General features: G+C 38.0%; 1 protein-coding gene across 47 annotated transcripts in view; it reads right to left on the reverse strand.

Moving 5' to 3' along the window:
• The window catches only part of DLG2 (discs large MAGUK scaffold protein 2), a 959,079-nt gene that overhangs the window by 10,324 nt on the left and 921,063 nt on the right, over positions 1-27,692 (reverse strand). For 26 of the 47 annotated variants that reach the window (XM_085536515.1, XM_032442240.2, XM_085536513.1 and 23 more), the window contains 4 exons: positions 12,824-12,923; positions 8,750-8,791; positions 1,049-1,099; positions 469-570 (listed from right to left, as the gene is read on the reverse strand). In XM_085536515.1, coding sequence (XP_085392641.1) covers positions 469-570; positions 1,049-1,099; positions 8,750-8,791; positions 12,824-12,923 — 295 coding nt within the window. Of the gene's footprint in view, positions 1-468; positions 571-1,048; positions 1,100-8,749; positions 8,792-11,814; positions 11,861-12,823; positions 12,924-27,692 lie in introns of all 47 variants that reach the window. The other 21 variants (XM_085536514.1, XM_032442243.2, XM_032442238.2 and 18 more) reach the window with 4 other exon arrangements.

A 27,692-nucleotide genomic window follows, 5' to 3' on the forward strand; every position in this document is an offset into this window, starting at 1 on the left:
TCCATTCAGTAATACACTTATGCTAACACAAAATGAGCATTTGCCAGAATTTCACTTTATCTCATCATAGTCATAACCAAACCTCAAATAAAAAAACCAAACACACTGCAGATTATAAATCCAGACCTATCGCAGTGATAAAAATGAATGGCAATCTCGTTAATTTAATTTAACCTAAATTATAAGGCTGATTCTGATTTCACCTCCCAGAAGATTTTAGCTGGGGTGTTTGTAGAGACAACAGTTTATAAAGAAACAAAACTGCAATCAGGATCTGCCATGAACACTGAACAAGCTCTAACGATCCAACATACACTCAGTTCTGGTGAGTCTGCATCTTGAATACTGTGTTCAGTTTTGGGCTCCTCACTACGAGGAAGACATTGAGGCTACATAATGTTCACAGATGCTGTCTTCACCACAATTTGCTTAATGAATGGCTGCAACGAAGAATAAAATTGTACTTACGTGGTACACACGACCCAAACTTATCAGGGAATTCCGATATCAAGTCATCATTGATCCGATCTTTCATAGGACCCAGAATAATAACTGGTCTCGTGTAATTAACTGGCAAACAAAAAAGAGAGGCACATTTTGATTGTGTTACTGGAAATAATGGTAAATATTCCCAAAGCTGCATAACCAGAGTTGCTGTCTTTAAGTATCAAGTTGTGAATTGATGGCTGGATTAGATGATCTCAGTGGTCTTTTCCAACCCTAATGATTCTATGATTCTATGTGAAGTCTAGGTCTACCTTTTGATGGATTGTTTTTCTATTGATGTGGCTAAGGAAAATGGAATTAATGCTACCCATTTAGCAGAGCTCAGTGATGGTATACACAAATGGCATTATGAAAGGCCATAGGAACACTCTGCATAGAGTCCTGGAAACATCAGGAATCACGGGAAAGCTAGATAACCTTACATCATTTCTTATGTATGCAATAGAGGCCAAGAAGGAACCACAGGCTTACTGCTCTGCTGGCCCCCAGAAATAAAATAAAAAATATAAAGAACAGTGACAGCAAAGCAGTCAGAACTTACTTTCCTGTCTTGTGACAGGTTCATAAGAAAGGATGCAGTCTTCTTGACCTCCTGATGAGAGAAGAAAGAGAACAGTTTGAAGCTGACACGCGACACTTCATGTACCGAAGCTTGATAAAATGCTTCACACAGGCAGATCAGGTTCTACACTTCTCTGTAACGAGCTCACCTGAACCATTCCAAAACCCTTAAAAACTTCAAGCTGCAGAGATTGTCTTTTTTCCCTTCTCCTTTGACTTGTGCCATGTATTTAAACTCTGTTCTCTGAACCTGGGTTTCTTCAGTGGTCCAGAGTAGAGGAGGCAATAAGGCCTCATTTAATGACAAGGCTGTTTATAAGGATAGAAATTTCAGATGCAATTCTTTTGTTCACCAATTGCTACAGCAGTAACATGATGCTGCAGGGCAAATCTACTAGCTACACAAACTGTATCGTTTTTACCTTCAGAATAAGCACATTTTGGCTGATCATTTTCCTGTGCATAAGCTCCTTAGTCTAGTTTATTTACAGCCCAGTATCTAGCTCTGAGCTGTTTTCTGACCCTTTTGCTTTATCTGAACACAAATATCACAAAAACATTGTATTTTATGCCTTATTCTCTCCACTGTTAGGTCTGTTGTGTTTCCTCATTGTGACATGTAGGGAATCAATGTAAAGAACAAGACTCAAGTGGTGAAACAGTGACCAGGACTTGGGTGTGGGTGTGCAACTCTAATACATCTCTGCCCTCCATAAGAGCATAAAAGGAGACCTGGAAGGATTCTTCAATCTACTGTGTGAGTAATTCCTGCAGATCTCTCTTTCTGGGTCACTGTCACATGCTTTGCATGACATAAGGGCTCTGGCATGTTCAAAATATGACTTTGGCTTACCATATCTTAATATCCTGATTTTATTTTTACCCAGCTCAGGGTTTACCTTTGAGAAAACCACACTTGTGATTTTGCATCTAATTCAGATACTATGGAAGAAAGATTGTCGTCACGGTATCTGGGCTTTACAAAAAAGATAGAATTACCTTCATATCATTTGCTTGTATATGTGAGTCTTTATGACATTATTCTGATGGGCTTCTGTCAAAGCAAATAGTGCATATCCACATCAAGAGTGCTGCATGATGTCTGGTTGATGGCATAAGTAGGATTTAGAGGGTGTACAGCTCACACTGAGGCTTTCTGACTGATATTCAGGACATTCTTGAAGTTCCACTATATTAACGGGTCTTCATTAGAATGCAATGTCTACTTCGTTAGAAGATACAAAGGCCAGGTTGGATGAGCCATGGGCAGCCTGATCCAGTGGGTGGCAACCACAGCCCACAGTGGGGGTTGGAACTGGATGGTCACCTAAGTCACTCTATGATTCCATAACTCTATGATTTTGGTGGTTTAGACTTAAAACTGACTCTCACTCCCTGAATCTTATATGTTCAGAGAGAATTGTTCCTGTTATGTTACCTAGACAGCTTTGAGAAATGTGTAGGAAAACCTCCCAAGTAAAAAGAATTTAATTAGGCATGATGAAAAAAAGGCAAATTAAGAAAATGCTACTGGGTAAGGAGAGAGAGAGAATAGACAGGACCAATTCCAAGCAGAAACTACTGAGGAGAAAGCTTGATTTTTAATAAAAGAAAGAGTCTGGCTTTTAAGGATAAGGCAGTGTAACGTATGAGGAATGTGGATAATGAATTCTGTTCCATTTTGTGAGTGTTTGGTACTGTAATTAATTGCTTTGATTCTTTGCAAGGTTAAAAATATTGAATTCTTACCACATTTCTTGCATCAAATTTATTATTTTCCCTCAAGTTACTTTGAGAATTGTTGTGTGATATAGCAATAAGGATATCCAAGTTCTTTGGAGATGAAGAGTTTCACTCCTCATCTGAGCAAAGATGCTTCCAGCCCTCAGGAGCCAATGCTAAGCTTTAAACAACCTGAGAATATCAGTCTTGGGTTGTCTGTTGAAGCCATTCTGTACTAAGCATGTGGAGGGGATCTTGTTTGCACATATGGTCTTAAACTTGAGACTACTTGTTTCAATGGCATGTAGCTTTCTGCAGAGAGGGATTCATTTAGATCATTGCAGAAAGCCATAATGTGAGTGTTTACGTCCGAGCTAGTCCTTAGATACTCTTTAGACTCAGCGGGTGCCTACAAATAGGCAAGTGCTTATTCTAAGACTTGAGTCATCTGATCCTATTTTAGATTTTAGGATGAGTATCTATCAAAATGATTTGGGCTGTGGATACAAATGAACTTGTCATTTGACAGAAGTCTTGTGAAACTGTGGCAGACTGAAGGCAATGAAATTACTCCAACTCCCTCAAATAGCCCAGAAGCCTAAGTCAATGGAGAGGGTTGAAGCAAACAAGGAGAAGCTTAAAGGCAAACTGCGATGCTCAGGGGCTTAAACATAGTCATCTTCCTGAGCGAGGGCTCTTCAGCACTGAGCTTCAAAGTCACATGTGGTGTGAGCAGGGTGGAAATCACTGTTTCCACTTCTTGGATTTTCTGGAAAAAAAGCTCAGGAAGCTCAAGTTTCCATGTGAATAAAATCCTTTCAAGCACTACCACAAGTTTTTCAGGGACTGATATGCATGTTAACAGTACCAGTTGGTGGTCTTTAGCGATCTCTTCTCAACTGGTACTGCACAAAGAGTTAAGAATAATGAAGAGCTCTAGAATCAATCAATAATCAGATGACTGCCATAACCTCATGATGGTTTTGAGGTGTGACACAGCATGAAGTTCAGCAGGGCACGGGCTTTGAGTAAGCCTCATTTGCCACTCACATTAAGGGCTTAACTAGCACAGGTTTGTTATACTGATCTGGAAAATTGTTGCAAAATGTATCAGACAAGGGCAAAAAAGGAAAAAAGAAAAAAAAAATCTGTAGGATTTTGGCACGATCCTTTGTTCAGTAAAATTCCGTAAGTCAAAAAGACAAGAAAAGACAACATTAGGAAAGAAAAGAAATAAACAAAGCCTTCTTAAATCTAGTTTACTGTGATAAAAATTTCTGGAGGTCTTTCGCTTTGACAGTATTGCCATGCTTCCCATTCCCTGTGCTCGTTTGCATGTTGGTGAGTTCTCATGCTCATGAAGAGAATAACCTTTTACAACTTACTGCCTCTAAAAGCTGAACAGAGAGGACCTGTGAGGTCAGAAGAATTTTGTGAGGACTACCCATTTTTTCTTTTTAAAGGATTTTATGTTGTTTTATAGGGCAACCCTGAAATGGATTTAAAGGGCTGTCTTTACTTTTCCTATTTAGCTAGATGGATCTGTGGTGATACCAGTGCACATGTGTGTCAATTTATGTATGTTTTGTTTCATTTAACTCAGAAAAAGCACCATTTCCTACTGTCTTGCCAAAGCATCCAGAGCTTCCACAGTGCTGATGTAACTGCATCCAGCCTGTCAGTAATGGGGCAGGAGAGCTGCTGTAAGCTGCCATGGTGCAGCCACCATGTAACCAAAGGGCCACCCTTGTCAGGTACATTATAAATCCATGGATGTTTGCATCCTATTAATGGCTGTGAAGGAAAAAAGGTCAGCCAAAGTCTGAGAATGAACTTCTGACTGAAAAGTGGTTTACGAGCATGGCAAGCTTAAGATCAATAAAGCTTGTGCAGCCATATGTAGAGACTTCAGTGCTCATGCCAATTTAAATACTAATATACAAATCCACGGGGAGAATAAGAGCAAATTTAAGTGATGTAACTAATCAGTTACATCATAACATAACATTCAGAACTCTTTTAAATCTTGTTCTGAAGCTTCAAATCTCATTATGAAATGAAATGTTGACCAAGTACAGAAAGTAAAAATTTTGGTTCCTGACGTCTTTTTCTTTTAATTTAAAGTCATGTATTGCCCCTCTAAATAATTGGCGCAATCATAATCAATTATGCACTTAGACTAAGTAGATTGGTTAATGTTTGTGTAATTTTGATGACAGCTGTAAAAGCCTCTACTGAACTACGCTTGAGAGCATTACCACATATTACCCCACATATGCAGTGGAAAGACTTAAAAGTTATGTTCATTATGAAAATAATGTCTTGGAAAATAAAAAATGATGAGTCCATGGTAAAAAATACATCCTTTCAAGCTTGGTTTGAAATAGAAAATTAGAACTCTTCAAGTTGCAGATCTCAGACTAAACTTCTAATCGTTGTTTAATTAGCTGGTTCACGATTAAGTCAAAGTTGGCTTCATATGTACTTAAGAAGGAAAACTTTCTGCTAGATCAGGATTTTATATGCCACTCTGAATACTTGATTTTTCTGCTAAGAGAAGGTGCAAATCAACTAACATGGTTACAGTCTTCATATTTGCACAGCCTGCCTGACATAGCAGCATCTGCAGCTGCCCCTTGTAGCTCAGGCTAGAAATTGTTCCTGGTTCAAAAGCACTTTAAAATCTTTTATAAATGGCCAGATTCTGATGTCAAATGTGTTTGTGGTTCTCCCCAAAGTTAATGGGTTACCTGTTGGGATAAAAAAATTATCAGCTGGGATTTGGAGAGGCTGCCACCTCACCTTCCTGCAAGACAAGGACAATGGTGAGTGCCATGCAGCCTACATGGCATGGGCATGATTAGAACATTCTGCTAGTCTGGTTTAGCTATCTGCTTCGAGACAAAACAAATCTTTTTCCAGATGTGCTGTGTCTCCATTAACTTCAGATTGAATCTAGTGCAAAAACTGAAAAGGTGATGGCTGTGTTTTGGGGATACAAATTGGTCAAGGGAATCTCACTGCTGGCTTTAGCTCTTTTTCTCCTTACAAACCCAGAGCTGACAGTAGAAATCACATTTACTACCCGCAGCAGCCTTGTTGCTAAGGTGTGGTCTAAGAATTTTCTCCTGAGACCACATACAAGAGATTACAATTTTATTATTATTTTGAAATAAAAAATGAAGACTTTAATTTTTAGCCCCCAAAACCAACACATATGCAATGGAATACTTCAGCCAAATACTCAGATATTAAGCAATATATTTGTCTAAATAAATAAGAATTCATCAGAATAGCTCCCAGAGAAATCCCAGTCAGTTTGTAAACCTTCTGTTAATAACTGTACAGAGCACAGCCTGGTCAGCTCTCAGAATCCTTCTATGTCACCTTGTGCAGCTGTACCCCTGAATTGGAATGGTTCAAGGAACAACAAAGTAATACAGGTTTTAACACTAGCTACTTTTCACTAGATGCTCATCATGATAAGTAATAGTTAGAGAAACATGTTGAAGCAATTGCAAGAGACCCATGAGAAACAATGCAGAACACTTCAATCTGAACTACAACTGGACTGTTTTTACATGGACAAATATGAATGTCTGCAGGAAAACGTGCCACTTGCCAGTTATTTCTCACACACTTTTCTTTATATTGGCCAAGGTGTGAACTGCTGATTTCTCACAATTCGAAAATCCATTTGACAGGCAGCCCCTTTTCCCTCCTGCTCATTTCCTTGGGAAACCAAAGGAAAAAAGGGTGCTCTGCATACTGCCTCATTCCATCACTGAGTACCTATTATTTTTTTTTTCATTAAAAATTAATTATAAGGCAGTGAGGACTATGTCTTTGGGATGTAAATGTTCACAGACTAGTTATGATAACTATGTTTCCCATTTGGGGGAATAAGGATAGACTTCTACTGAGCAGTGTCCTTTCTCAGGTGTTTCACAAAGTTACATCTGCAGTCAACTGTTTCATGGCAGACCCCATCATTCTTACCTCCACATCCTCACAGTTGGCCAGCTGCTCTCTCTGGCCACCCCTCACTTGTTTTCCTCTGTTTTCTGATTCTTATCCCGAGTCATAGCTTTTCTAGAGGGGATTTGCTGCAGTGAGCTGTTTGATGGGATGTGCTGCTAACATAGGCTGACCTAGAGATTCAGACAGTAACTATCTTGATTTAGGAGCGCTGGGAGTCTCCACAAAAGGCATGCCCATATTCCATGGCTACACAGTAATGAAACACAGGGTCAATCTAGAGCTGACGTGTCATTGTAGCCATCTAAAACAGCCATTTCCAAAAGCTGGTGTCTAAAATTGCTGACTGCCCAAGGTCGTGGCTTCAAGTGTCATGTCAGCACCCACCAATGAATCATTAGCAAATAAAATCAGGCTTTTTGGGCATCAGCTCCTGAATTTTAAAGCCACATTCACTTGGCATAAAGCAAGCTTCGCTTCCTTTGCTTCTGAATGTCAGAGCTTTGCCCTGAGCAGAAAAGGAGGCCCTCTCTGCATTTCCTATGCCAGGAAGCAGTTTTTGGACACCCCAGCAATATGAGTCCCAGCCATTATGATGCATATGTGGACCTTTCCAAGATGTTGGCCTGGTTTCCCATCTTAATTCTCATGTTTGGGAGATCTGGCATGGAACGTGTTAAGACACCAACATGGGTTCCTTGGGCATTTACATACTCACCCTCAAATAAACACATCTGGGAAAGATTCAACTCATAAAAACTTTTGAAAATGTATTTATTGATTCTGTTTTGATTGTGAAATCACTCTGGTGAAAGAGCACATTATATGTAGAACATAAAATCCTTCTTCCCTCTCAGTAAAGGACACAGAATAAATAATGTGGCTCAGAACTGGTTCTCAGCAGTTCAAACGTGCGTACTGTTTTCTTGTGACTCTGGCAATTGCTTTCCAAATAAATATTTGCAATACAAGAGAATACAAACTAATTTACCATTTTTGAATTGAATAAGGTTAGCTGTTTTACTGATACAAACCAATGTTTATTAACAGAGCTCAACTGCTATGCACTCTACAAAGTACGAGTTATGATACCAATGATTACCTGAATGTATGCAGGTACTTAGCGCAAGTGCTGAGTGACTGGTGGAAAACTTGATTTGCTAAGCAAATGGCTTGAGAAAATTAAACAACTGGGTAATTCAGTGATCAATCTCTCTTATTATCTTTTATTACATTTCCATTAATCTATTTTAACGACTTTTTTTGTTTGTTTGTTTGTTTGTTTTGTTCTTTTCAGCACTTCTTGATAATTTTCCACAATTTACAGTCTATCTCTAAGCTATTTGACAGTAGTTCTGTAATTCCAATCAGATTTGGTTACAAGGTTGGGACCATCACTTAGAGGAAGCCCACTCCATTTAGTGGCAATGCCTAAGGGATGAAGGTCTATTTGTCTCAAAGTTCTTTGAAGACTTTGTTATGCATTAGAAAACCTGCACTGACAAAACTAAAGACTCAAAAGAGTTTTTAGGGCCATTTATTTGTTGTTCATGCGGATGTGCAAAAATGTTAATAAAAATTGTGACACCGTAAAGATCTTTTGCAATTTTGACCACAGATATTGAGCAATTTTACTTTTAAAATGTCATCAAGGAATTATCCCTCTTCCTTCTGAAATAAACAACTTCCTTTCACTTAATCAAATAATTCTGATTTTGAAAGACTACCCAAATCCGAATTTGATTTTATAACCCAGAATACACTCCAAATAGCAAACCTTACTCCCTGTTCTTATAAAGGCTGCCAGTTTTCTTTTATAGCTTTGTACTTTAAGAGTTGGTTGTAAATTTGAATTCCAAGCCATTTGCTCCAACCATTTATCTCAACATTAACAAAAGAATAGCAAGAAGAGAACCAAAATAACAGAAACAAACAGCAAGCAATGCAAAGTAAAAAGACTCTAATGAAAGCAGTAACTTACTGTAGCTACTTTCACTATCGCTGGCATTAGAAGAAACATGTTCTGCAAGAACAGTACAGCAAATTAAAGAACATAACCAAGCACCACAGAGCCGCAGAAACACAAAAGAACTGCCGCAGCCATGCAAAGGTAGTTGAGCAGAGAGGAAATAAAAACTATACAGTGACATCACCTGCAGGTCTTAGATAATTTACACTGTTAAAATGAAAGCTTTCTCTCTTGAGGTATTTCAGAAAGAGACTATACACATCTAGTGATATACAATATGGAAAAGCCATTGATACACATTATAGCAAGGCTGTGTTATTTCTTGGTAAGATAGTTAATGCAATCTCAGATAAATTAATTTTAAAATACTGTATGGTGCACCTGCATCTCAGTGAATGACGAATTTCATGAAACCCAAGTTTCTGCTCATATTCTTCTAAACCTTGAGTTCTGACCTCAGCATTAATCACTTCCTACTATTCCGTGGGGTTAACAAATTAATGTGAAAAGGGTTTTGATATCAACTATTGCAACAATCTCTTAATCTGTCCAAAAGGAGAAAAAAAAGAAAAAAAGAAAAAAAGAAAAGAAAAAGCCAATGGAAATTGTATAAATAAATATATTAAAAAATAGAAGAAATGTTTTCCCAGACAACATTTAACTCAGAATTTGAGCCGGAGTACAAAAATCTTTTTCAGACTAGTCTAGATATGTGATCAGGGATGGAAGAATTATCACGGCATAGACTACTGGTTTGACAAGGTTGGTGTTAGAAAGGTGCGGTCTATATCATGAGAAGTGATTGTTTCCAAATTGTCATCAGCAGGCTGAGTGCCTCCAGTCAGATCATACTTAGTGGTCTCCAAGAGGTCTGAAGAACCACATTTAATGGTTGTTTTAATAGCATCTCGGGTAGAAATGCTGATGACTTTGCAGGTAAAAGTTCATTTGAAACTCACTTGAAAGATTTGACCTGGATCAGAGCATTTAAAAATAAACATTACAATGGTTATATAGTGAGAAGTAACCTTGGGTTAAGTGGAATGAGATGCAGATTGTCAAATGGACAATGAGCAAAAATAACTCACATACTGACAATCACCAGAAGCCAAAATGTATCTAACTGTCATTAATCCACTGTGCAGATTAGGATGTTGATGACTTGCAGCCACCACCTGCAACTTCCTCATGTTCTTGGTTAAAGAAGAAAACTCCTAAAAGTCAATAATCCGCTGGGATGAACCCAGAGTAGGCCACAAGGAGGACGAGTATGGGAACTGCATCAAGGCCACTGCAAGATGCTGCTTTCCCCCACAGGCACGCCTCATAGCTGGGGTTCACTGTGCTGCAATGGCAGGGCTGATGTAGCAGCAGGAATGGGAGAGACTGATATCTAATAAAAATTAAAATTGACAAACTTTGGTCTTGGACTGAAGCTTCAAAATATCAGGCTCATGTTTTGAACAAAACTGTGTGTTGGGTCTTGGGCATTTCATAGAAAGTTAACAACTGCTGCCTCCAACCATGATGTTATCCAAGGCCTTGAAGGTTTTGTTAAACAAGAACAAATATCCTCCTTAGTAATTATTAAAGTAACAATTATATTGTAGTTTAATATTAGTGAAATTTGAATGGGGCTGAAATGTCTACACATGTGACAGTAATTAAAAGCTAGGTGTAGCATTAAAAGATGAAACTAGTCTCTGAACAATACCTTTGTGCCACTTTTCTCCTAGCAATTTGCAGATTTAGTTATCTCCTTTCAGATGGCTGAACATTACAGAGATATGTCTTTGTAAGGACACAGATATGCAGGAGGGCTGATCAAATTGTAAGGAAACTGCTTTGGCAGGGGGGTTGGACTCGATGATTTCTAGAGGTCCCTTCCAACCCCTATGATTCTGCGATTCTGTGAAATCAGATGCATTTACGTTTTTTTAGGCACTGAATGATCTGCATTTGTTCCTAGCAAACAACAATAGCACTTTACTTGAAGTAACAAAATGGTTAAAATTCCGGTGGCAGCGATATTGAAAATTGGTCTTGTAGAACTGTTCCTCTAATAAGAGATGAAGCTTTCATCTTTAAATGGCAAGGTGCTGTATGGATTAAAATAAAACCATTAAAATGACCCTTAAAAACAAATTAGAAACCTGCAAAATTATGCATTCCTGTAATTAAAAAGCATATACACAAAACAGTAGGTGATGCAGTGTCAACATCCACATACATTTTACTTCAATTACTTGGCACTAAAGAAGAAGAAGAATAAGAACTGAAGAAAGAAGCAATCAAACACATGCAAGTGCCATTTTGCTTAAATTATTTAGGTCTGGATATAACATAGCTGTTTCTATCGAGTATTCATTCTCTACAATTTTTCTGTCTGACTTTCAAGGAAGCAAAATTGTTCCCAAATGTTTATCTGACACATGACACGTTCTGCAATGCCAAGTCATGAGACAGGATTACTGCGTCAGAAAAAGAAACTGATTAAAGTTTCATGACAGGGAATAGGTTGGTAATAGAGAAATGGGTCCAAATTCAGTTTGGGAGGAGGCGTATCTTCTGGCCTGGAAATGACTTCTTCCATTAATAACAAACGCTAATCCAAAATCCAGCAAAGTAACAAACACTCCCATGCAAAAAGCCGAAAATGCAGAAGCAACAGCAGAAAACAATTTTCTATTGATTTCCTCAGGATGTGATCAGGCTGAAATGTTTAAGTTTTCCTTTTGATGGAGAGGGAGGGATTGTTGCTGAGAAGTACATTCTAGCAGCAAAACAAGTTCTAGGTATGCTACTCTACGGAACTGCCATGATGAGAACAATAACATACTGTCAGAAACAAAAGGTGTTATTACAAAAGAAGTGAAAGTGTCTGCTTGATACACTGTATGTTATTTAATATCGTCATGCAGAACAAAACAATTGAAACATTTTTAATGCATTCACAGCTGGGTAACAAATAAAACTCTATCTTGTGCATGCTAGGAGTGGAGGGTCCTCAGAGAAGGAACAGAAGCCAAAACAAAACAAAACAAAAAGATTTACAGTGACCATTCCTGGGAACTTACTCAGAGTCTTTGTTCCATAACCGTCGTCACCTAATCCGGGGATGTCCTGCACGGAAGTCCCCAGAGAGAGCAATGAGAAAGGAAGAACAGCCGCAGAAGAGGAAGGAAGAAGTCAGTGGAGTTGAAATGGATACTACCATGACTGACCATGTTGATTGAGCAATCTGGATCCCTGCTTTTTCTCTCTTTAAACCCATATTCTATGGGAATGCAGCCAATGAAAGAGGCAGTGACCATTCTACATGGCTTTGTAGTTGTGACAAAGAAGGAACAATACAATAAATAAAGTCCCAGAAACGGTCCTCACCACATAAATTCGGAAGGAGAGAATTACTAAGGAAAAATGTGAATTCTTTGGGCTCAGAGCCAGCATTTTGTTTGTAATAACGCCGGTTGTTCAGACACAGAGTTAATGCAAGCAGTAGGTGCTTGGAGAGGTACACATCCCAAGGTCTGATTTGCTTATTCAAGTTGTTCGCGTGGATGCTTCATTTAACTATTGAACTTTGAGTGAAGCTGTCCATGGCAATCAACTTGGAGAATGTCCGAGGCAAAGAAACAACAAAAAAAAAGAGATCAGAGCAGAGGGTTAAGAAAAAATTAGTTCAATATTCTAAAAGAAATCATTTTTGCATAATTTTGAGCCAGTTTTGATCTAAGAATATTTAATCAGAGCCAAATTTGGGTTTAGGTCAGGTGCCACAATGATGCTGAGGAGCCACTTTTTTTTTTTTTTTCTTTTTTTTTTCTTTCTTTTTTTTAAAAAAAAAAAGAAAGTGAAGAAATGCTCTTCCAAAATTTAAGGTCACTGTTTCATTCTTCAGAAAATGATGTTTCCAAGGAAGGACGGACCAGCTGGATCCAAGTTGCAGTCACACATTGGTCACAGTAGTAATACCTCGCCTGCCTGCCTATGACATGTATTTGCCTAGATGTGTGGGATACTGGTATCATGCGTGTCACCCATTTTTTGTGCTGCATGTGACATCGTCTCCAAGAGATTACTTACGTTCTGGATCACTTGTTTCCTGCTCACTCTGCTCCTTGCTCTTGTAGAATGGGAATTTTCGTGAAAAGATGAAGTTCTTTTTACGCTTGTCATTGAATGACTGTGAAGGAGAAAAGGCATGGGGCAAAAACAGGGACGTCTAATTGTTGTCACACTCATGCTGACAAAACAACTAGTTTGTAAAAGTGGAGAGAACTGTAGTGACTCAAATCAGTCCAAAACAAGTGTCTGGAAAGAATTGCAGGTGGTTGTGGTGATGTGTACAAGCTGAAGGCAGAACCCCTAGAGACTGGGTTGATTTAATGACAGAAGCCTCAAACTACAGACTTCAGCTCCTTATCTATCTGTCTATCTGTCTATCTATCTATCTATCTATCTATCTATCTATCTATCTATCTATCATCTATCTATCTATCTATCTATCTATCTATCTATCTATCTATCTATCTATCTATCTATCTATCTATCATCTATCTATCGTGTTTGGCTTGCTCAGATAAAGGGCCACAGATGGCTCAGCATGCTTTGAGATCGAGCCACTCATCTTTAATGATAGCAGACTATGCACAAAAATAATTAACTGTCTGAAAAAGCTGCAAAGAGGAAAGAGGAAGCCTTTGATTTTCTTCTGGTAGGTGTGTGGATTCAGCTCTGTGCCAATTAAAATTATATATGTTCTATATCGTAACTGTTGTGGACTTCATAATGCTTTACTTGTACAATTAACTGGCAACTTCTTACATATGTTTTAATGTCTTTTTTTGATCACTTAAGAAAATTCACATCACTCTGTGCTATAGATCTATATTAATTTAGTGGGTTCCTCTCGATATGCTTTTAGTTTTAAGTGCTTTAAAGATGAAATTCTACTGATAAGCAGTACTTCATTGTGTACTGAGCAGTATGTATCTTCAAAAGGGGAATTCTTAATATGAAATTTTATTTATTGATTTGTTTATTTTAACATGACAGAAACTTGCCTTTATAGACAGCTGCAAGGGTTTACTGTGCGGTACTGTGTAAAAATAGGATACACCTACTTGGGACATCTATTTCAGGTGCAAAATGAGGAATCAAGGTCCTTGTGTAGTCAACTGAGTAAAGATGGTGCTTCCAGAGGGCACTTATGCTGAGTTGTAGATAGTGCTTAGCTGGTCTGTGCTGTACATCAGACAATGTCCTGTGCTGTTTCCTGGACAGTATGTGGGCAAAGCTCAGACTTGTGATCACCTCCAGGACAGCAGAGAACTTCTCAGCTCATTTGAGGAAAAAAATCTCATGTTTTTGTGGTTCCTCAAATGAAAATATAGCAAGTATTTGACTCCAGATCTGAAATTGAACAGATTTATTAGGGTTCTAGAATATTATCTTATTTTCTTAAGTTTTGTTATGAACAGCACAAAATGTGATTTAAAATGTGTATTTCTGAAAGATGTCAAGTTAGGTACTGCCAAGCTCAATTAAATCAGTTGTTTACTTGTGTCACAAAAGTTTCATGCCACTTTTACATTTCAAGCATATTTAAAGTTCAGTAACCAAAAACAAAGGAAAAAATGCACATGTAAAGTAAATGATCCATGAGAATCTCTGAGTATGTAAACATTAAATGTGAAATTAACGTGGAGGTCATGCACAAATAATCCAGACTGCATGCAATTTCAAAACAAAGCAAACATGAAAGAAAGCCAGCATTAAAAGTAATGGGTATGAAGGGTCAAAGTAATCTGTGGATGAAAAGAGGACTGACATGCATATTATATCACATTAATGACCTAAAGGATGTAATTAAATTAAAATGTGTTTTCTGTGACCATTTCTTTTATTTTTTCCAAAGAAAAGAATGCAGCATGTTAACATTTCTGAAGTTGTGAAAATGTTGTTTGACACGCTTCATCTAAGCTTTATATACTATATAGTATAAGGCTTTGTGCTTAAAAAGGAAAAAAAGAAACACAGATACATAATAACACCTCAGAAAACAAAGTGGTTTTAAAGTGAAAACCCCTTCACTACCAAATGACATTTCACTTTGGAATTAAAGAGAATGTTATCAAAGGGACATGTAAATATGCTGTTTCACAGAGATTCTATAATAAATAACCACTTTTACATATTCTCACTCCATTTTTTTCCCCCAACAGTAGCAAAAGCTTCAGAAAGTACATTTGCATTGGAAGAGCATATATTGCTTTTAAAGGTTATGCATGACCCAGCAGAATATTCCAAATTAAACAGACATCCCATAGAGATTTATAAACTTTATTTTCCCTGTGCAGTTGGGTTGTTTTTTTAAATAAGATATTGTTCCACTTTGATTTGGACAAACAAGACCTTTCAATTCATAGCAGGTGACTGTTACGTCCAAAACTGCTTACTAATATCCATAAGCAAACAAGCTTATGCCTGTGTAAATGTTTTTACAGATTAATCAGTGTGTATATTTGTGTTAATTGTCACATATACTACCAGAGAATAACCATATTAAAATATGATAATAGACTAAACTGAGTCTGGTATAGGAAACCTATTGAAATAATTAATCTTTAGTTTTAACTGAGTGGGCTTACTGAACACTTATTGTACTGTAAATTGAGTTCATGCTTTTCACAAGAAAGCAAAACAGGGAGTCTTAGTTTTGTTTTACATACAATATAATAGGATTTAAATCAGTCTGATTGCCTCCACCTCAAGGATATGAAATCCTACAGACATCCATCAGAATGTCCTTGCAGAACCCGTGTAAAGTATAGAGATAGGGAGGTTGGTGGAGAATAGGGAGACATATGGAATAAAACTGTGTTTTTCTCAGACATACTCTTTTAGACACAGATTTTGGTTTGTTGGTGGAAGAATGGAGATCAGCACCATCATAAACCACGTGCATCACATGGATGTGTATTTTCTTTTTAAGACGTGAAGAATGGCAGTAGGGTTAAACAGCAATAATCAAATGCATGCACTTAAGAGGTTTTATTTCTATGAAATGGAATCTTTGAGTTAACTATTCTGAGGCCAGTTTTCATTAGGGTCTCCTTACACTGCTGATGTACAAGATAAATGAGAGCAGTATTTGTCTACATCTCTCAGCCTGATATAGAAGTTGCGCACAACTGGAATTGAAATTGTGATACAAAGCTCAGGCTTGATCCAACAACATTTATGCAGGCAGACTTTCTGAATGTCACTGAAAGTGCCTGAAAATGAATTCCTGTGCAAATCGCAATTTCTTTGCATGAATATTGTAACATTCTGTGGCGGCAAATAACTGGGGTATTTCAGTTGCAGTGAAAACCTGTACAATAGACAGCTTTTATACCTCACTGCCATCAGTTCACACAGCCCACCCACAACCCAGGAACTGGCATTAGTAGGTACTTTATATAGGCAATAAAAAAAAAGCAGATGACATTTTCAAGTGCTGTTTGACAACTGAACAGGGAGGTCATTGTTCACAGCACTTGAACTGTGATGAAAAAAGTCTTTTTGCAGAAAAAGGAAGGGGTGAGAAGCTTTCACCAACATCATAGCTTACATTCTTATTCTGACACTACTTAAGGCACACGGCTGTACTCTGAAAAATATTCAGTCTGCACTCTTCCTTAGCCAAATATCCCATGATGCCATTTATATAGGTATGATTTACACACACAACTCTCTCTGGTAATGACAGACATTAAGACACTGGGTGTTTCTTGTTCTTAAGATCTCCATTTGGAACTTTTTTCTTTCTTTTTTTCTTTTTTCTTTTCTTTCTTTTTTTTTTTTTTTTGGTCAATATTTTTGTATTCTACATGTTTTTCTCTTAGGGCAGCAGCCATACAAATATTACTCGCCATATAATAATGTGTTTAAACAGGAAATTTTAATTTAAAATGGAACAATCCAATTTCAGAATTTGCTTTATAGAGGTAAACGTCTCAAAGAATAGTGCATCTGTAATACGATGGGTGTAGCAAACTGCAATAGTCAACCATTCTGTTGCTTATTTCAGCTCTTTCTAGATATTTTTTCCCCATGCAGCTGATCCAGCCCATACTATGTTCATGCATCTATGTTCTTGATAAAGATTGTTCTCTTTGTGTTTTGCAGAACAGTATAATATGTTGGAAAAAGAACTGCTCTCAAAAGCAGTTCTGTGCTCTAAAAGCCATTGAAATACACTGGGAATCCTTTATTTTGCTATTTCATTCAACCAGTGCTAATCCCCACTCATGAGCTGTGAACCAGTGTTAGGAGATCACCTGAAGGATGACTGTTCCAGAGCACTGGCTGTAAAATTCTTGTAAACAGAGTACAGGTGAGAATGTTCATTCATTTTACTGCTTCTCATCTACTTTTATCTTTTATTTTCTCAATATAGGCTTTTGGTATAACTGAAATGAAAAGCCCTCATTTATACGGCATTCTACAAAAATCTACATGATCTATCACTGACTACAGTCCTTTTCTCTATGTGTTTTAAGCACACTTTTCATGATAGGAACATTCCTTTTCTTTGTTTGAACAGCACTGGCATTAATTTACTGATGAAGCACTGATGAATTCACTGAAGCACTGATGAATCTTCATGAACTGATATCTCTCACAGTACCACTAAATACACTGATACCAGAAGGAAAAGTTTGTGATGAAACATATATTCAGTGTCACTTGTCCTTTCCAATACACAATATCAGCTCCTTGTTTTTACAGTGAGCCTAAATGTTCAGTTTTCACACAGGATATTCCTTAAGACATCTATTGGTCTCACCATGCAATTATATGTTGGCAAGAAACCTAAGTCAACTTCTCCGTGTCTATCACTTGTAGGGAGAAAGATGTCTCCATTCTGATAAACTCACCTATAAATTTTTGTAGACTTTGCAAGTGATTGCAAATAAAAATGCCTGACATAAAGTCATGTTTGCACTATGACCTGTTTTGACAATTGATCAGAGAAGCTCTGGATGCCCTTTTCTTAGGGGTGTTCAAGGCCAGGTCAAATGGGGCCCTGTCAGCCTGACCCGGTGCCTAATTTAGTGTTTGGCAACCCTGCCTGTGAGACTATTAGATGATCTTTGAGGTCCCCTTCAACCCATGAGATTCTATGATTCCATGACTCTATGATTCTGTGATTCTAAGTGAGAACAAACTTTGTGTCAGAAGATGAAGATACCTCTGCATGCTCAGCTTCCCTGTGTAGCTGCAGGGAGATATGTATCTTGGGAATTCGGAATGGAAAAGTACAAGCCTGATTAAATACTCCACACTGTCTAACTTCAAAAGGCAAGGGTAGCACTGTTGAATATTCATAAATACAAAATTTTACTAATCTTTCTTAACACTGACTTAATGTCTCTTGTTAGCCAGCAACTGAATTTTAATTGCTACCAAAACAAAGGTTAAAAACAACACTGACTACCAGGGGAATGAAAACACTAGTAGACTATCATGAAAGTATGTAAAAACAGTATTTCCATTTCTGCAAACATGTTTTTAACTGTGCAAGGTTGAAAATGCATTCAAAATGGAGAGCTCATCTGTGCTAATTTATATTGCATAGTTGTTGGCAGGAACAAAACACCAACATAGAAAGCCTGCATACATGACAGGCAAGGTCATGTACAAGAGCCTGAAGGTTGTACACAGAGAGTGTGCAAAGAATATGTTCAAGCAACAACACTGAAATTAATAATCTGAAAATAAGAAAGGGCAAAGTTCTTTGACAGTAAAATCAATTTGAGTGTAGAATAATCTGCCCCAAGAGAAGTGGAAAACTTGAGATCATTTTTCACATTTAAAACAGATCTACAAACCTTAAGTACTATGTGGAATGACTAGAAAAGGAGGCTGGAGGGAAAAGTTCCAGACACTAAGTCTTTGCTGGCTCCAGCACCTTGTGATGGAGTATGGGCTTTCACCCAGCCTGGCTCACTGCAGTCATATGGGCAGTATAAAGTCTCTGCAGTTAGTGCATTTGATGCTTGGCAATGTCCTAATTCTTCCCCTACTCTTTTATTTATTTTCTTAGCCAAAGTTAGAGCTGCTGCACTGCCCCAGCTATAAATCTTGGCTCATGCCAACTTTGCTCAGCGCCCTTCATGCAAAAGTGATGTAGATGAAAAATCCTCAAAGATCAACTGAGTGTTGGTATGGACTTGACAAGTTTCTGGGGCCACCTGATATCCTGCTGAGGCCCAGGGCTTCCCACAGTGCACCCTGCAGGACTTCAACCAACACATGGCAAGGGTAGGAACAGAGTAGCCTTTAAGGGCCCATCCAGCCTAATGAATTCTATGATTCTATGATTCAGTAATCATGTACAGTGCATTTCTGCAATTATAAACTACTACATAAAACATTCCTATAAATTAAATAAAAATGTACTTCATAAATACCTTTATTACATTACTTTTGTTAAAAACTAATAGAGAAAGATTTAGAATTCCTACATGCCTTCAAACTGCTCACTGAAAGACAATCAGAGCGGACTTATCTTTGGAACAGCTTTTTTGAGTTAAAAGGAAGAATGATCACTGCTACAGTGGACTGAATGATGGCAAAGATCTGGCTCAGGAGACTGTGAATCATATCTGATGGCTGATGGCTCTCATTTAAAACATTTGTGTACTTAGGCCTTACAGCTCAAACAACTACAAAACAAATAACTAAGGCACAGAGAAGCAAGAAGTTACTCTGAGGGACTGGTGCAAGGTTTGTGTAAGAAATGCTGTTCCTATGTCTTCCAACCACACACCTCATACTGCCAGTCTTCACAGACAGGATATCAGATCAGATGGACTTTGGATTTGACCCAGTTTGGCAGTTCCTGTGTTCCTGTAACCTTCCAAACATGGCCTGTGAGTCACAAAGTCAATCATCACAGAATGCCTTGAATCGAGTGAGCCAGAAATAAAGAAGTGAAATACAGACACTGTCATCTAAATGAGTGCTAACATTTGACTCCACTCATCTAGAGATCTGTGCCTAATCTTGCTGAAAGAAAACTTTGTTCTTTTTCTAATTATTTAATGATAGCTATTGACAATGCTGTACATCTTTTCATTTTTTTTCCCCCAATCACTAAAGCTGCTTTTCTGAACAGTCAAATAACCGCGGAATTACCTTTACACAGATGCAAATCACCTACCGCTTGATTCAGGGCATTAGACAACAAGTGATAAAAATAACACATGCATGAATTTAAAGTCAGCATAAATTTCTGCTGGAAAAACTTAGAAGAAAAGCAATTAACTCTCAGCCGTAAACTTAGACATTTTACCTGTGCTAGCAAATCTTCACCCTCTTATATTAATCTGTGTCCAATTTAAATATTACAGTATGTTTCTTTACCTCAGCAATTTTTTCACTTTCCTCTTACCTCAGCAGGGATGGCATAGACTTGTAATGGCAAGGAAAATTCCAGTTGATAGTCTTGTTCCTAACCTTATGACTGCCTAAGAAGCAGTATTATCTCACATATAAACTCAACATAATTATCAGGCCAAAAAGCTATGAGATTCATATATTTAAACAGCCCATAAAGAGCAGAAATGACCACCAGTGTTTTCTTCGACTCAGGAAATTGGCACCAATATTCTTGAACGTTCATCTGGATCAAATTCAACCCCCAAAACCATTATTTATCACATTTGATTATCATAGAATCATAGAATGATTTGGACTGGAAGGGACATTTAAGATCAATTTGAGATCTATTCTGTTATGCTTATATATGTCATATATTTAGGTTTTGTTTTTCTCAATAAAATGCAAAATAGTTCTTTTTATTGTTTTTTTTTTTGTTTTTTTTTTTTTAATATATTTTTTTAATCTGGAAAACAAATTTGACCTGACAGTATTTTCCACAGTTTTTAGTCCTGTTCCATCAATTAACAAAAGCCCCACAGATTCTTTAAGGCATTCCAGTTGCCTGCTACAATCAACAGTGCTATAGTGGCATAAAAGAAAAACTGAGGAGTCAAATGTTTTCCCTTACTTTCGTCAATAGAGCCAACAGGCATTATTTGACCAAGTCCCAACAGGCTCTATTATTAAATTGTTACGTGTCTTTGCTAAGTGAATCAAGATATCCTGGAGCAACGAGACACTGTACAGTTAAATTCTCCTGGCTGTGCATTGTATTAACTAAATTCCATTTGGTGACTTCAGCACATGAGTGAATTGGGTGCTGAAGACAGCAGTATTTCTACTGTCCCTTGCAGCAATGCTGAGTAAGGTGCATTTAGCTGCAGGGGAACAATCAGACCAGCCCAATAATATGGACTCAAGTCAAAATAGACGTGCGGAGTCCACTGCCTGGCACCAGGTGCCATGAAATGAAAGACAGGACTGTGGAGAGGGTGAAAATGTTTGAAACATGCAGTGAGACCAATGAGCCCCCACTTCCCTTTCCCATGAAGAGAAGAAGCCTTCTCAAAGATATGGGTTGCAGTGGTAGGAATGGTGCTGAGATCTGACTATCCCACGTCTCCCACTGCTATGTACATTTCTGAGGCTGTGCAGTGAAAGACAATGTAGTGAAGGTTGCAAGAAAGAGAGCATCAGAGAAACAGAGAGAAGAGTAACTTAATCCTCCCCCCAGCATTGGGCAGTTCCACACTACATTCTGGATAGTGGCTTCAGACCTACTGAACTTTGTTTAAGACCAACAAACTTTGTGTAAGAGGTATCTCTGCCAAGGAATTTCCTTCTAATAATTTTTGTCAGCTTTTTTTAACTTCACATAAAGATCTGCTTATAGGTCTTATGTATTGTATGAGGAATTCTTGAAACACGGCTTCACATGACTTTTTAATTCTTGTCATTAATTTCCATTTTATCACAGAGGAGACATTCTTGAATGTTTGTTGAAGAGTAACAGCTAAAGTGCAATATTGCAGTGGCAATGGTTTTTTAAAAGATTTTATGTCAATTAGTAATGGAGATAGAAAATTTGTGACATGACTGATTTTCAAAGCTTATTTTAAGATACAAACATTAAATTTTATTAACTTTGAAACTGTGCTATCTGCATATGGCCATGTTGTTAAATTTTAGATTCTGGCATCTGATAAAGATAAAATGGATAAAGAGTTGCAACTCTGTCTCACTGTGCACTGTAATGGCTGCTGTGTGTTTTCAGAAAGTGCACCCAGCTAAGGCTCACAGAAATGGGATCCCTAGAGTCTGACTTGGGACATGTACACTGTAGATGCCTATGGCAAAGGCTCACTGCAGACAGTGCACAATTCATGTCTATAAAAGTAATGGTAGGCTGCGGCTCTGTACAACAAAAAAAGAGTGAGTTCTCCATTTTGGGATTTTTTAGGTGGAGAAATAGCAACTTAGCAGACAAAAAAAAAAAATAAAAAAATTATAAATCTACTTTTTACAATGTTTACATAATTGTTCCAACATCATATGTAAGCAGTATTGCTGTAGAGTGCTGTATTTCAGGCTTTCTAGTCGAACAGGTAAAATTGTTTGATGGGTAAAAGCCAAGCTAGAATATTACAGCCCTTCTATGCATCTGCTCCTTCATGCAATTTCCAGAAGCTTATAAACAAATGCCTAATGCAAGCATATTTTTGCTAGAAATTATTACTCTAAGTAAATTATTTCTAATGCCAGTAGGTGTCCAATAATTGTTTGGCACTGAGACAATAAAACATTTTGTTTTTGGAAAACTGCAATGTGTTTGATAGAGTATTATTGAAGACTCATTTTGTTTATACAGCCAGGGTCACGCTGTGTACTATTCTGCATGCTAGATGTTATTAGGAATGCTAAAAAGCTGTTGGGAGTCAGACCAGCTCACTGTGAAAATACTCTTTTTTTAAATATATATTTTTTAATAAGGGACTAAACTAAAGTTTCACTTTGTCTTCAAGCTGGGGACTAAATTTATATATATTTTTTAATTACATTTTATATCTGTATGTTAAAAATATAACACAGCTGAAGCAATATAGTAGTCCTTAGCAAAAAGAACATACCAGGGCTCAGGTCAGATTTTCTCCTGCATTTAATGGGAAAGCTCTTTATCTCCAGCAGTTTAGAAACATGATGTAATGGAAGCAAAAGAGAAAGCAAAACCAGTTGATACTGCCAGTGGAAGTGGCACTATGGAATGGAAAACTTAAACTAAAATTTAATTACACGGCAAAGTTGGACATCTCATTTCAAATAACCAAAATTAGTCAGAATTGACAGAATAAGCCTTACAAGAAAGATGTAACACAAAGCCTTCTGCTAGGAAATGCTGTTCTAAATGATAACAAAGGCTAGTTGAAAAATTTGGACCAAACTAAGGTGTAAACTGAAGCCACAGGGCATAGCAAAGTGCAGAATCCTGGATTTCTGTGATCTCCTCTGTGATAACATCAGCAGGATGTGTATCTGCAGGACAACGATGTCCAATTCCCACAGTCCCTGTTGCTTGCCTTGCTTATGCTGTAGATTTGTCTGTGCTCATTCCACCTTGCATTGATGACTTGGGGTCTAGGCTTGATTTTGAATGCAACTTGTCACCATATTCTTTCCGAGAACAGCAGGACTGCGGAGCAACCTGAGTTGTTGCCAGCAGATTTGATGTTCGTGCCCTGGGACTGTGCTGGTTGCAGACTTTTGTTGTATCCAGGATTGTGTCCTCTCTTTGCTGTCCCGGCTGCCTGAGATCTGACTGCAACTCACCCTGCCCTCTTTAGTACAACACTTTAAAAAATAGTAGTAAGTATAGAAATAGAACAGCAGTGTTGGAGATGCATTATTCACTGACTGCTCCTCAAAAACTACAGTAGTGGCATGCTAGAAAAGACAGAAAAGTGTTGGATTGTGCAGGCTAGCACACAAATGGATTACTGCTAGGCACATTGCTCTCAGGCATACATACCTCCAATTGCAGTAGATCACAGCTCCATTTTCCTAAGCAATGGTTGGAATATCAGTTGGAGACCAATTTTTATCTGAACTGAGCATCTATTCCTGTAAGAGTGCCCAAATGTCTTTGAAGAGCACCCCACAGGCAGCCATTTCCAATGAAAAGAAACAAAAGGAGTCAGGCTGGATTGGTAAGGAGGGATAAATTGGGCTGAGACTGGGAATAAAGATTATTTAATTGTGCATCAGTGCCCACGCCACCTTCAGTAACCCTCCTTCAAATCATCCTTGAGAGTAGGTGTATACTTCATTTGTGTTCAACTTCTCCTTTTCTTGTTAAATCTCTTAACCTGTGATCCCACACCTTTCAGTGTTTGTCATGTCCATCATCTCTTACTCATTATCTGCTGCTATTTTCTGACTATCAAATTTAGAGGAGGAAAAAAAAAAAAAAGTGGAGACTCCCCCCCCCTTCTTTTTCATGCACATTCAGATGTACAAATGCACACCAGTGTGCACAGAAATGCTTTTGTCAGTTCAGCATTTCTCTTATCACTAACTCAGCTGCTGACAGAGGGTTATTCAGAAACTCAAATGAGTAGCAACTGGGCAGGTATTTATAAGGAAAATATACATATGTGTGAGTGCATACAATTTTTGGACTTCTTGGAGGAACTTAGTGGCCAGTATCTAAAAAGGGGGTGTAAGAAAGAATGAAACAGACTCTTTAGCAGAGTTTGCTGAGACAAGAGAAGGGAAAGTGGTTTCCAACTAAAAGGGATGAGATTTAGACTGTATACAAGGGAAAAGTTTTTTTACAATAAGAGTGTTGAGGCACTGGAACAGGTCGTCCAGAGAAGGGGTGGATGCCTCATCCCTGGAGACATTCGAGGTCAGGCTGGACGGGGTATGAGCAAGTTGATCAAGCTGTAGGTATCCCTGTTCATTGCAGGGGAGTTTGACTAGATTAATTTTAGAGGTCCCTTCCAACTCAAGAGTTTCTATGATTCTAACTACTCTTTCTCAGTCAGATGTAGAGCTGTTGGGGTGGGTCCAGAAGATGGCCATGAAGATGATCAGAGGACTAGTGTACCTCCCCTATGGAGGCAAGCTGGAGGGTTGGACTTGTTTAGCTTGGAGAAGAGAAGGCTCCAGAGGGACTTAATTGAAGTCTTCCAGTACTTGAAGTAGCTTCTGACATTTGGAAGAAAGGTTCACTGTGTGTGCAGAGGGTTTTACTTACACCACAGTACTGAATTTGTTATCTCAGCTGGGCTTAGATTCACTCTTTCAGGCCTTAATACACTGTTACTGAAATGACAACAAAGCCAGAGGGTGGCTTTACATTACAGGCAGGGTTGTGGGATCTGTAAACAGAATCTTCTCATAAGAAACATTATTAAATATGATCAAGGTTCTGTCTGTCACAATAAATATATTCAGTGGTGTCTGAAAGAGCAGGGTGAGTGTAATATAGGTGTCTGACTGGAATATGAAAAGCACTACAGATAACAAGCTAACTGAATGGGAAAAACTAATGGATATGGATGGTACAATGCTGTGGTTCAGAGCCCAGACCTACTGGGAAAACACTGGATGGATGGAGAAGGGCCCTTTGTGGGCAGGCACTTCTTCCCTGCTGGAACATCCTGCTGAGCTATTTTGCTAGGTGGACACCTGCCTAGAAAACCTGCATGAAATTTATTCAGTTGGGACCTGAAATTGGGTATTCATCCATAAGAAAATATTCTGGAGTCACTGTCCACGTAAGGGGTAAAATGAAATAGCACATGGTATAAAAACAGATCCCTGTGTTTTACTTAAGTTTTACTGAAATGTTTTGCTTCAAGGTAGTTCAATACTTCTCTAGAACAAGAAACATATATGATCATTAGAAAAAAGGCGATAAGTTGATACAGGTCTTTCCAAGAGCTACAATTTCTGCTATATTTTCAAGAGACAATTGAGAGAGAGTACATCATCTGACAGCGACAAAAGCAAGAGAGACGCTATTTCTGTTGCCTGGATGACTGACTGAGAAAACAGACTATTGGCTTGCAACCTTTTGCTCTGTAATATTTCCGTAATTGGTCAGCATATGAGTCAGTAAAAATGTGAACAGCTGCTGTGTGTTTTAGGATTAATGAAACAAAGCTTGAAGCTTGCAGTGGGCAGTCACTATGAGTTCAGTATGCTGCTTTGGTAGATATGTAATGCTGCTTACAGTTAATAACATGGGCTGATCCTGGTGAAAGGTGATCATCTGAAGATGTATGTCACTGGGTGACATGGGTTAGTGGGCGTGGTGGTGATGGGTTGATAGTTGGATTACACAGTCTTAGTGGCTATTTCCAACCTTTGTGATTTTATGATTCTATGCCTGGGTGATGATCTTGAGCTCAACATAGCATAAGTAATACTTTTTAGCAAAGTTTGTGCTCACATAACTCTACTAGCTTTCTTCAACATAAACATTTTATATAAACCTTTGAGCTGCCCAGTTTTCTGTTAGTTCTCCAAAGATTGGTGGGCCCAAGAGTGAAAGAGCAAATATTAAGGAAATCTAAATGTTTTAACTTCATCTGTCTTTTACAAGTTTGAATTACTAAGGTAACCAGTGTCCTGAAAATGATGCCCTTTGCTTCAGTAGCACAGAACAGCCTTAGGGAACCAGAGGGATGGATGGGTTGCTTTGATACCCATATTAATTAACAATTAGAACAGCTCATAGAGAGTATTATTATGATTAAATAAATGAATTTAGAGACTGAACTTCGTCAACTCAACTGAAGCACAATCTGTGCTTGATGAAAAGAAGCTGAGAAGGAGTTTATAATGATACTGTTTCTTTTTCCAAAACACAAAGGTTTTAGCTTCTCTGTTTGGTTGGATGTCTTTAAAAGTGTGAATAAGATCTGGAATTCTTATGATTTTTTGTTTTGTCATAAGCTGTACAAACATTTCATTTGCGGCTTAGTTTATGAATTACATCTCTGTAATGGGACAAATAAGCTTTTTTTGCTCAAGGTGAAAGGACTAGAAAATAAAAATTATGAAGAGCAGCTGAGGGACTTTTTTTTTGTCTGGAGGAGGCTGAGGGGGGACTCCAATTGCTCTCTACAACTACCTGAAAGGAGGCTGCAGTGAAGTGATTGTCAGCCTCTTTTCTCAGGTGATAAGTGGTTGGAAGTGGCACTTAAGGAGGTTTAGACTGAACATCTGGAAGAATTTCTTCATAGTGTGGTCAGGCATTGTGCTGGGCTACCCAAGACAGTGATGGAGGCCCTATCCATGGAGATGTTTAAGAGATGAGTGGACATGTCACTAAGGGACATATTTTAGTGATGGGACTTGGTAGGTCAGGTTGATGGTTGGACGTGGTGATCCTGAAGTTTAGGATAAATTAAGATAGCATCAGCTCTCTCTCAATTGGCCATGTGGCCAGGGACATATAAGCTCAAAGGTGCAACAGACAATTCCGTAAGCCTATTCCTATCTAAATTTTAGTTTGATTTCCAAACAGAAGAGTTCTGTTGGGATTACTGCAGCCCTGTTTATCTGAGCTGAATTTCTTCCAGATAGATAATAAAAAGCAAAACATGCACGGCTAGGCAGATATCTCCACTTTTTTTTTTTTTTTTTTTAAACACTAAAAGAAGTGAGGGACGAAGTCGAATTGCAGATCACTAAAATATACTTACATGTAAATGTACTCAAATGCCACATTTCACATCATGAAGTTTAAGTGTGAACAGCTTTTCCTTTTATGCTCTTTCAAATACACCTTTACATTATCTCTTTCCAAAAAGGTCCTAAATTTTCTTTTTTCTTTTTTCTTAATGGACAAAAGCAGATTTTCAGCAAACACTAATGACAGAAAATGTGTTGCCAAATGGATACAACATCTCAGACTGTAATTATGCTATTTCCTCCATAGTGAAACAAACATTGACATGAGTAGCTGGAAGATAAATGTTATGCTGATGACAAAAATGGAAAAACAATTTGG

Source organism: Coturnix japonica, chromosome 1, assembly GCF_054131305.1.
Source record: "Coturnix japonica strain WE chromosome 1, WE-NBRP24, whole genome shotgun sequence".
Classification (NCBI taxonomy): domain Eukaryota; kingdom Metazoa; phylum Chordata; class Aves; order Galliformes; family Phasianidae; genus Coturnix; species Coturnix japonica.